The 11925-nt window shown below is 42.8% G+C and overlaps 1 protein-coding gene across 3 annotated transcripts; it reads right to left on the bottom strand.

Moving 5' to 3' along the window:
• Nucleotides 1–2926: 2926 nt before the first annotated feature.
• Nucleotides 2927–11123, bottom strand: BLOC1S2 (biogenesis of lysosomal organelles complex 1 subunit 2). Of its 3 annotated transcripts, XR_008205340.1 has the most exons (6): nt 11001–11123; nt 10180–10296; nt 8957–9076; nt 8387–8491; nt 7686–7822; nt 2927–4055 (listed from the first exon to the last, which is right to left on the bottom strand). XR_008205340.1 is itself a non-coding variant. In XM_052678153.1 (5 exons), exons 1-5 carry the CDS (start codon nt 11050–11052, stop codon nt 7791–7793), a joined length of 426 nt encoding a protein of 141 aa, XP_052534113.1. In that variant the 5' UTR covers nt 11053–11123; the 3' UTR covers nt 7257–7790. The 3 variants fall into 3 exon arrangements, 2 of the variants coding, with proteins under 2 accessions (XP_052534113.1, XP_052534114.1); XM_052678153.1 differs by lacking the exon at nt 2927–4055 and having other exon boundaries at nt 7257–7822; XM_052678154.1 differs by lacking the exons at nt 2927–4055; nt 11001–11123 and adding an exon at nt 10407–10880 and having other exon boundaries at nt 7257–7822.
• Between the last annotated feature and the right edge of the window lie 802 nt (nt 11124–11925).

An 11925-nucleotide genomic window follows, 5' to 3' on the forward strand; every position in this document is an offset into this window, starting at 1 on the left:
TCCAACCAATATTTCCTCACTAAACAGTCATAGAATCATAGAAAGGCTTGGATTGGAAGGGACTTCAAGGATCATCAAGCTCCAATTCTCCTGCCACGTGCAGGGCCACCAATCCCCATATCTAATACTAGACCATGCTGTCCAGGGCCCCACCTGGGCTTTGAAAACCTCCAGGGACAGGGCATCCACTCTAGGCAGCCTGTTTCTGCACCTCACCACTCTCTTGGTAAAGAACTTCCCCCTGATGTTCAAATTAGTCTTCCCTCCTTCTACTTAAAACCATTTCCCCTTGTCCTGCCATTATCTACCCTTGTAACGAGTTAACTCCCCTCCTCTTTGTAGGCTCCCTTTAAGGTACTGGAAGTCTGCAATGAGGTCACCCCGCAGCCTTCTTCTCTCCAGGCTGAATAAACCCAGCTCCCTCAGTCCATCTTCGTAGGGGAGGTGCTTCAGCCCTCTCATCATCTTTGTGGCCATCCTCTGGACCCTCTCTAACAGTTCCCTGTTTTTCTTTTATTGGGGACACTAGACCTGGACACAGTACTCCAGATGGGGTCTCACAAGGGCAGAGTAGAGACAATCACCTCCCTCTCCCTGCTGGCTACCTCTCTTCTGATGGACCCCAGGATACCATTTGCTTTCTGAGCTGCAAGAGCACACTGCTGGCTCATGTTAAGTTTTTCATCCACCAACAATGTCCATCAGTACAACACCTTAACATTTCTCAAACACCTCCAAGGATGGTGACTCAGTCATCTCCCTGGGCACTGCATTCCACTGCTGTAGACAATTTAAAGTTTCTCAGGCGATCCAAGTCAAGGCAAAGCCAAAGAAGAGTCTGGGATCTGAAAGAAACACAGTTTAACTCCTTGCAGAAAAAGACAGAAACAACTCACTTGCCTTAAAATCACCATTTCTATCCAAGAAATGCTCTGGCATGAATTGATCTGGATCTAGAAATTCTCTGCTGTCATACAGATTTGTGATAGTGCATACTCAGATTCCTGAGAATAACAAACATTAAGGTTTATAGCACAGCTCAGACCCTGCATTAGAGGGTGGAGGTTTACACCACATTGTGTGACTGAACTATCAAATAACTTTGCATGAGACAGCTTTCTTAAATTCCCTATCCTTGTCATCTCAAAGTTCAGGTTATTATAACCTTAATAAGGGCTCTGCATGTTAGGACCTCAACTCTTTGAAAGGGAAGATAACTGCAGGACAAGGGGGAATGGTTTTAAATTGAGTGAGGGAAGATTTAGGTTGGATGTCAGGGGGAAGTTCTTTACTATGAGAGTGGTGAGATTCTGGAACAGGCTGCCCAGGGATGTTGTGGATGCCCCATCCCTAGAGGTGTTCAAGGCCAGGTTGTATGGGGCTGTGGGCAGCCTGGTCTACTATTAAATGGAGAGGTTGGTGGCTCTGCATCTGGTAGGGGGGTTGGAGCTTGATGATCCTTGAGGTCCTTTCCAATCCCGGCCATTCTTTGATTTTATGTGACCAAAATCAGCAACTATCAGCAAATGGCTTGCACCAGATTTGGTATCCATTGCTTTGTTTCTTGGATGTGATATCAACATCTCCACCTCCCATTAATTAAGCACATACATTCATATTGATCTTCATTGCTTAACCTCCTGTATGACAGAATTTGTGTCATGCGCTTGGTTTCAATCATCTGAACGGGGTCTTTCTTTGATTTTATATTGTCAGTTGGTGAACTGGTCCATAACCATTTTTCTTTGCAGTCCTTATGAACTACTTATTCAAGTGATTATTCATGTACCAACCTCACAGTCATGGACTAATTTTCATTCCATCATTTCTATTTTGTCAACTGTATTGAGTCAAAGCAAGAAAGAATGGTGATGTTTTTTGCTCTGTCAATACTCTTGCCTCTTCAACTGTAATCCTTTCTATAAGCAGTGTGTGAGACTGCTCTGTATCTTGGGGACACATGCCTAGGAATGAGTGAGCAAAACTGTCACAGTCATTCCACAAGTTGATCTTTTAGCTACACATAGGCATAAACAAATTGGTTAGGACACAGGCACAGGTTCAGCTAAAGAGCTGAAGTAAGGTTACTTACTACCTCTGGTTACTGCCTATCCTGCTCCACTATTCTAGGTTTTCTTAAAGCTTTTGTTAGTACAAATAACACCATCACCAAAAGAAAAACAAACCTACCCAGCCGTAATAACTCTCAGAGGAAAATGCATGGGACTAGTGAATTAAAAAGTTTAGATGGAAATCATCACAGTAAAAAAGGTACCATGTAGCTCACAGTATCTTTTTTTGTTTTTCCAAAACATACTTTAGAAACTCAGCACTGGCTCAAAACATGCCTGAGAAGGGCTCTTCTGGATTACCTGTGGATGAGATACCCAATAGAGAGGGAGTGCATTGCCATCACCAACTGATCAGTCTCTAGACAAATATAATTCATCTTAAAAAATACACCCTTATTATTACAACTACAATACAGTCCCAAGTTTTTTAATCACTGGACCAGGTTCTGCTTAATGTGCACCATCAAATCGTGCAAACTCCCTCGACATCTTCTGAAGGCAAGTCATTCTTCAGGTCTGGTTAGTGTATTTCTTATGAAGGGCAAAGCAAACGGTTCAGGAGGCAACTTCCCTATTTCAGACAACTTCCTCCATGTAGGCTGAAGAGACAAGGAGATAAACAATGCAAACAGTAAGAAAATAGTTGTGAATCCCAGGGGTTCCATTACAACATGAAACAGGAATGCTGAATCAAAGGAGGGCTTGATGCTGCATCCTGGAAATCTCCCTTTGTGTATGCTATAGCTTAATAAATAAATTAAATAAATAAATAACAGTGCAAAGGCAATCAATAGCTCCTGCTTCCTCTGGATTAAGCATAACTGGTTAGATAAAACCAATAGCTGCTGACAAACTTGGATGAACTGCTTTTTTTTTTTTTTTAATTATTTTTTTTAACCTTGACCTCTGTCAAGGTTCCACTTCATTCTACTGTAATACCAGAAAGCAGGGACAAACATTAATCATTAACAAATCTCTCATTAACAAAACTCATCATACTTTCACAGAATGTTTGTTCTCTACATATTGCTTTTTTCTCTTGTATGCTTGCCATCAGGTGCAACACTGCACACGTAACATATTTAGCTAGAGACCAATATTGGATAACTTCTGCCATATTTGCTGTATTTGCTAGGATAAGTTTTATCCCCAGTTTGCAGTTGCAGTTCAACTTGTCAAGAACTGCTTTCAGCTTCAAAGCAGTTGCACAAATCACTTTAATGAAATACTCTGTCCCTTGATTCCAATCCATCAACCCTCTTTCCTCTGTGATCTTCCATGTTCTTTCTTCAAACACTACTATTTTCTTATTATCTTTTGCACCAGGAAATGCCACAGAAGAGAAGAGAGGAAGGTTTACCATCTCCTTGTGCTTCCTCTGCGATGTCTCATGGACTTTCCAGGCAAAATATTTGAACAGCAACCTTTTGGACTACACAGTTTGCTAGCAATACGCTGTTCAAAGGAATTTCACCATGTCTCTCCTGTGGTGCTGCTTTTCAAAGACCTGCCAAACTTGCCATGATTTGGATTCCACCACTCACACAGAGAGCCCTCAGAGAGGAGAATGGCTATTTAAAGACAGAAATGAGAACACAGTTGCCAGCTCCTGGCATAATTGGGATGCCACCATCACATAATCACTCAGGTACTCATTCTCTAAAATTTTCTCCCAGTGAACAGTCGCTTGTGAGGCATCTCCAGTCTCTGCCTCCTGCAGGTGCAACACTCAGGAGTCTGTGGAGCAGTTTACTATGTCTTAACTCTTTTACTTGAAAACACAAAGTGCAACACATAGCTAGATGGTTCCCCATCTTCAGAGTTCCTGGAGTTTTCCACCTTTGTAATTTTAAAACAGCACAGCTTTTTCTTCAAGGAGAAAAGCAATAGTTTTAACACAATACTGGTCCTTTGTTTTAACTACTTTATCTTACGGAAGTTTTCTCTGCTGAAACATCACCCTCTTGTGGCCATCTTGCAAATCTGCCAAAAAGGAAGAGAAGCAGAGAAATGCTGTATTATTTTTCTTTGAAATTTCCTATGCTTTGATCATATAGATTCCCAGACTCTCCAATAGCATGTCAGTTTGTACTGTGTGGTGAGAGAATCTCACATCAACCACCAAATGCATCCATGAGTAAAACAAGATGTGGCTAAGTCAGCAGTTCTAAGAAAAACATACACAAACACAACTGCCACTGAAGTGTATTTAAACCTATTCTTCAGCCTCACTAGAAAGACAAACCAGATGCTGGGGCTCTAACAGTAAAGAGGTGGCATGGGGAAGGCTAGGAAGCTCCATGCAGACAGCACTCTCCAGGGTGAGGCAAGTGTAGAGGTAATGAGATTTTACTCACATGTATTTATCTGACTACTGTCACTCTGTCCCCTTGACTGCCTTGACCCTGAAGAGAGAGAAAGAGTACCTGCTAATAAAATGTGCATGGATGCTCTCTTAGAAGGCACTAATCCCGTTTCAGTTGTGACACCGACAGCACCCTCAGCTTTCAGACATATCTTTGGAGACCAGAGAGATGCTGCTTACAGCTTACAGCTAATACACGTGTAGTCCAGAGTGGTGTTCTGCAGTGACAATCTGTCTAATCATAAATTTCCAGTTTTCTGCCAACTGAAGGACAAACCTTAGCCTTTGCGCGCTTGAGAATGTGCTCTTCCTTGGCTAGCAAGTCTATCTTTACGTGCAGTATCTTTGCCCAAACAGGGCAGAATATATATCCAAATTCTGTGTTAGGAAAACTTTCAATCTGCTTGCCATAATGTCCAAAGCTGGCAGTGGCAATATCACATGCTGCATGGTCCTAGGTGAGCCATTCCAGGTGACCATGCTTGAGCAGGAGGTTGGAGAAATTGGCTTTGAGATCCCTTTCAACCTCAACTATTCTATGATTGCATGTTTTAGGGAAGAAACTGTGGCACGGGGGGAGATTTATGCACTGAACAAATATTAAAGATGATGACACCTTTTTTTTTTCCTTTTTCTTCTAAGCAAGACTAAGAGCTCTGAAATATATTCTCCATTACATGCCTTCCCATGGCATCAAGATAAACAGGGTCTAAGGCAGCCACAGTAGGAAGCATTGAAGGACATAAATAGAAAACAGCGTGGAGAGCAGTGCAGTTCTTCATGGTCTGTTCAGGTTACACAGCAAGGCTGCTATAACGATTCCAGTGACAGAGGATTCTTAGAACACTACGAGTTTCAGTGTCTCAAGTGTAACGTGGACAGCATGTACTAAGGAAAATGGGATGGTGACTGCAACGCATCTTAAATACAGCAGGGCTGACCTGTATTCAGTTCTGTACCCAACTTGGTTTGTCTCCACAAGGTCTGATAACATGGTACACATCTGATAATGGAGCTGACTTGCACATAATTGCCAGCACACTGCCATTACAGTATGGAGCCTGTCTGAGTCACGTTCCATTCTGTATCCAGTATTTGATTGGTAGGTTATCTGACAAAAGAAGAATTTATTTGACTTGCTGACTAGTGCTAGGACAAGTCACTGGCACTTAGAGCTACGCATCTGACTCATCACATAGACAAGATCACAATGCTCTACACGGCACATGGCCAGATTGACAGTGTAATACGGGGATGCAAATCTGCCACCATTTCACATTGCCCTTGCATCTTGCCATAGCACAGGGCCAGCTGCTATTCTGCAGTGGAGAATACTCCCCCTATGTTAGCACTAGCTATGTACTTCCAGCACCACTTTCCAGGAAGGAGTAGGAAATCAAAGAAACCACTAGGCTGGAAGGGCAATGGTCTCGTTTCAATCCCAGATGAGCCTATGCTGCTAAGATTCCCAGTGACTATTCAGCTCTAGATTCTGATGCCCACATGTCAAGAACCATTTCCAACCTGATAGGAACTACTGCGTTTTCTGTTCTTAGAGATGGATAGGGGTCAGGTAAGAGGACTGGCAGGGGATCAGGAATTATGTTCCCACCCACATGTGAATGCAATATGTTGTAATGAAAATTCCAATTTGTTCAGGGAGCAGAGGATCTGAGTAGCACCCTCAAGATAGATTTCTTATCAGCAGCCAAGGATCTGTGATCCTCCTCCATAACAGCAAAGGGATGGTACTGTCAACACTGGTGAGTCTGGCTGAAACACGCTCACCTCTCCTACAATCACAGGTGCATGAAACGCTGGGGAAACAGGACTCTGCCACACCGTCTTATTGCTGTTGATACATTACACTTTTGAGCATCAAAGATCACAAAGAAACTACTGTCATTCAAATACCAGTTTCTAGGCACGAAGGGTTTAGATGTGTGTCACTACATCCTCTTGTTGGGCTGGAGGAAGTTGCTCTCATAACAGTACTAATGTTTAATTAATTACACAGGTAGAAAACTCATCAGTGAACTAACTGTGAGCAAAAGCAACACAGACACACATACATGGTTATCTTTGGGAGACTCAACCCTGTTAATATATGGATGCTCATTCAAAAAAACCTTTCTCAGAGTCTACATCAGTCATGCAGAGTAGCACTTTCCATGTTAAAACCCAGGACTTTCTAAGTGATGCTGAAGGCTCTCAAAGGTCTTGCTGTACAGTTTTTAAATAGCACTAAGGAAAACTTGACCATCAACCATCTATACAGTGGTTATACAATAACTGGCAGAATCGTGCTCTTTACCATTTACCATATTGGCACCTCACAAATCACACTTCCAAACAGCTAGTATGAAGTTTGAACTCTATCAGTAATTGTTCTGTTCTCTACTGGAATCCAATCAAAAGCCAGCTTCAACTAGTTTGAGTCAATAGGTATAAGAAAGCCCAAACTTTGTCTGGGTGTTCAGTAAAAAGGTTTCTGTCAAATTAGCCATTTGGAGTACTGTTCACCTGGTAGAGGAATTTTCTGTGCTGGGCATACCTCTTCAAAAATGAATAGGATCAAAAACACAGAAACTTCTTTGGGAAAGTAGAGAAAGGATGTACTAAGTTAACTAAGCACATGTTGAAGTGATTGTAATTTCACCAGAGATCAGGACAGTCAAAGGATATAAATGCAGGAATACTTCACACAAGAGTTTAAAGCATGGTTTTTTTCTACAATTTCCAGTAACTGTACAGTGTTTGTCTTTATTATCAGACCCTATGAAAAACTTACATAGCCTTTCCAACAGGAATTTGTGAGATTTCAGAGAGACAAATGTAGCAAGTTGTTTTATTTTAAGTTTATAATAACTAGTCTCTCTATTTTAAACAGATAAAAATGCATAACAAACTTAAGTGTTTTCAATACCATGCTCACAACTCCAAAGGCCAGGGAATCTTCTCAATACAGACCTCAATGAAAGAAAAAAATTGGTTTAATGTCCTGCTGCTACTAAGTGAAAATGTCTTTGTAGGTTATGCAGGGCTCTTCCTTGGTAGAATGTTTCACGTTGAACATAGGACTAATGGAGGGATAGCCAGTATCAAGATGTGGGTTAGGGACAAGTTTCAACTTTCCACTGCTGAACTGAGGCAACAGAAACATTACAGAAGAGGAAAACACCATTCAGCCTTAGGCCTGAATACAGCCAACTGTATTCAATAGATTAAAAAAAAAAAAACAGTCTTACGTTAGCTATTACCAAATCCTTGTCAACATATAAAAGCGATGTTGTGCAACTCAGAGATCAGTTTGACCCACAGCCCAACTCCAACTTAAAAAGACAGTTGCAGTTTCATCGTTTCTCCAGTTTTTTGTACTTGGCTTCTGCAGAAGGAAAAATAACAGTGTTTTAGGACTGGACAGGTAAAAGATTTGAATCCTGTACTCTTCTATACATCTTGAAATCCAATTTAATTTAGATGAATCACTTGGGGCCACCTTCTCCTAAAGCATTTGGGCAAATCTAATTGAACAATGGGATTTTTAAGAACTAGATACTCAGGTCAGACAATTCACATTAACATAAGCCAAGGGGACTTAGGTGCCTGGTGGAACTTTATAAATGCCTCAATTTGCAAGATTAAGTATGTGTCTTGAATGTTTGTATCAGTCCATATTGCACAAAAGAAATTAAGACTCATTAACAAGCTACAGTTCAGTAAGACCTATATGAGTCTATGTCCTTATAAATTCAAACATTAATCTTTTATCAACATTTTCTGCTTCACATACACTTCTACCGGTCATTATTTTGAAAGTGATCAATACTATGCTGCATGGGCAACTCTGTCACTGAGACATGTTAAACAAAGCAGTTTACTTTGTTTTCTTAAATCTCCTTACACAGGACTAGGCTGCTAGGTAGTAAGAGCAGAAGACAATAGTTACCAAGTTTTTTGGAATACGCATCCAATTTATAAGCTGCCTGTTCCAGAGCTGCAACCTGCTCCTCAATTAGGTTGATTTGTTCCAGATATGGCTGAAGAGCAGCATCTTTAAAGGCCAGAAAAATACCAGATGTCAGTTCTTACTAATTCAATTCCAGTAAACAGTTCACACTCATTATGTTCTTCAGATAAAATAGTTTAAAAGCTCCTTCCTTTTCCCACTCCAAAATCAGGTAGTGGTACTGACAGACGTATTCCAGCATAAAACAAAATCTTTACGAGCACTGTTAGACTCAACACAAATAACAATACAATTGTATCAAAAGTAGTGTTATTTAGTCCTTATTTCAAAATCTGGGGGTAGTACAGTATGTAAGTTCTCTTAGTTTAGTCTACATAGTCTATAGCTGTAATGAAGTACAGAAGATTGGCATTTTCTAACACTATACAGCTCTTAATGAGTTTTTTTTCCTTCAGAACCACTGGAAGGTAAACTATCAACGTCTTAGATACTCCAGCTCCCATACAAGAGCACAGTTAATTATTCTCCTCCCTTATCTGGTTTACTTACATTTTTGATTTAAATCCTTCAGATTTCTACTGATGTTTATAGCAATATCTTTCATTTCGAGGTACTTCAAGCTCGTCAACTTGTTCATGTTTTCCAAGAGCTTGTAGTCTTCGCTGGTGGCTTAAAAACAATAGAGTTTATTTTAATTAAATGCTGGTGCAGTTTGAACTGGGTACAGACTTTTCTAGAAGACAAGAGATTTCAAAGCAACAGCCAAATACAGTAGGAATAGTTTAGATGGCAGTAGAGGTATTAGTATAACGCTGTATATGTATGTAGATTGAGCTTTGGGCAATCCCAGTACTTTCTCAGTCTCACAGACATCCTTGCCTATCGCAGCAAAGTCACTTTGATTCAGGATCTCAAGACAGAATACAGTGATGTTCAGAAGACAAATTACAAGGTTTCTGGTTCCCTATTCATATTACAGGGATAACAGATCTTCTACACACGCACAGTAATTTGGAAGGATAATGGTATTACAGATATCAGCAGCCTTAAGAAGTAGCTCAACAGGTATTTGCATCAGTGATCTAACTGCTAAGTCTTTCTTGCTTTTAGCAGGAACTTAGATGATCTGCGGGGGTACCTTTCAACCTAAATTACTGTCATTGCCTGATACAGAACCAAAGGAGTCATACAACACTGCGACCTTTAAAAATGAGCATATGAAGCACCTAGGATAAACAGAACAGTTACCAAATGTTATGATTTTAACTGATAAACAACTTAGAAAGCTTTAAAAAGTTCCCACAGTGCAATGATCTAAGGCAGTATAAATCTCCTGAAACTAACATTTCAGTTTACTTTTCACAGTTTATTCTAAAGCGTGAATACTGGAAAATGTACGTATGAGCCGTGCTCTCACTCAGATAGGAAATAGCTACATATGTTCCACTCTCAGCTCTGCTTCTCTTCCTGTTCTTCTTCACCTACACTTCTCCATAACATGCACAAGCTTCTGCAGAACAGAAAAATAACTCATTCTGGTCTCTGATAAACTGAATATTTGAAAAAATATCTGTACTAATCTGGGACTTCATTAAGTCATCAATTTACTAATGTCAGCATTGTTAGCAGTCTAGCAACATATAAGTCTTGAACTGCCAGTTTTGCTAGATATTATAACATACAGTTTATATACAAACAACACAACAGAGTTTCTTAAGAGAAAATGAAAAGAAACATAAATTTACTTGCAAGTCAGCATTGCAATGCCTTACCTGTCAGTTCACCCGTTAAGTAAGTGGCCATTTTGCTGAACATATCTTTACAGAGCTCATTGATGTCCGCTTCTGCTGGTTCCTTAGCTTCCTCTGCTGTTTCCACAGCGGGATCCTCTGATCAGGGTACAGACATCACAGGATCAGGGAAAGTCAGCAGGTAGAGAAAGAGACCATAAGAATGAAACAGACCCATTGTTTGGGGCTACTTTTTTATACTGACCTACCTTCTACACAAAACGTCTCCTTTACACTAAAGGGTAACAAACCGTGGCTGTTTTCTTAAAGGAGCGTCAAGGCTACTTTACAGCACTCCAGGAGGCGTGTAAGGGGCAGACAGCCGTCCTGACTGCTGTTACACAGCTCAGCCCCTAAAGGGCCTGGGGGTGGGCCTTCGTGGGACTGGCTTCCAAGGACTCTGCACGCAACGCTGCTGATCTTTATTTCTGGTCACTGACTTAAAACACGAGAGCCGCCCCCAGGTCAGCTTCACAAGGAGCCACAGAAAGCGATAACCGCTGCATCCCTCACACAAACCCGCTCCTCCACAACCGGCCCTCGTGCTGCTTCTCGCAGAAGCAGCTCACGGCTCCGTTCTACTTTGCCTCCGGCCTGAAGGCAAAGGCTCTCGGTTTCCAGAGGGGACTGCAATCTCGTCTCCAGCCAGCAGGCAGGCGGACGGCCGGCCGTCCCCGCCTGCAGCCAGCCCCCAGCCCAACCTGCCTGCCCCGCCCTAGGCCGGGCGCGGGCCGCGGCCTGACAGCCCGCCAGCGGCCGCGCGGCCAAGGAGCAAACTCGGCCCCGGCCCCCCGGTCCCTTACGCTTGGCGGGCTGCGCGCCGGCCTCGGGCAGCCCCTCCGCTGCGGTCGCCATGGCGACAGACCCCCTCCCGCGGCGCCGCTTCCGCCGTCGCCCTCGCGCAAGGCCGCGGTCCCGCCCCCTCGCCGTCGCGGCGCGTGCGCGACCCCGAGAGAGCCGGGTGACGCCGCTTCCTTCGCGCAACGCCGGGTCTCGACCGCTAGGGGGCGCTGTCGGATGCGGGGACACGGGGGTCGGGCTGCGCGGCGGCGGCAGGCGACGGTGCGGTGTACGACAGGGGGCGGCTGTAGGTCAGTGACACAGATCTGTGTCTCTTCTGTGTCGACGAGTTCACATCTGGGCACGGTGTCACCAAAGCAGAGCAGAGAGACAGGACCACCTCCCACCCACTGCCGGCCCCGCTGCTTTTGTCATTAATGAAGATGTTGAAGAGCACCGGTCCCTGATGGACGCCACTTGTAACCTGTCTTCGTCTGGACACTGAGCCACTCTGGGTCCGATCTCACAATCGTTTCCTCATCCATCGAGCAGTCCACCCATCAAATCCCCATACTGCAGAGGACCATGCCAAAGGCTTTATACTCTGGCTTTGTGCTGCCCCTGGCTTAGCAGATGAGGTTTTCCATGGAAGTGACAAGCTGCTCTCCTTGCTAAAGCTGCTGGCATCAAGCGGGCTGTGCTGACTGTGGTAAGCTTTGCTGCGGTTACCACGGCCGAGTTATGTGTCTTTTTCAGTGCAGCCTTAAGACCTTACTATATAGAGATGGTGCTGTTTAAACAGGAAGTCTGCTAAAAAGATTTGCTACGCATACATTTTTTCATTTCTAAAAAAAAAAAAAAAAAAAAAAAAAACCACTAAACAGCTTCTTAAGCAGTAAAAAGTGTTGGGTTTTTTTTTTTTTTACATTACAACAGTATCATATTTCT

This window comes from Tympanuchus pallidicinctus, unplaced genomic scaffold (assembly GCF_026119805.1).
Source record: "Tympanuchus pallidicinctus isolate F22 unplaced genomic scaffold, pur_lepc_1.0 scaffold16, whole genome shotgun sequence".
Lineage (NCBI taxonomy): Eukaryota > Metazoa > Chordata > Aves > Galliformes > Phasianidae > Tympanuchus > Tympanuchus pallidicinctus.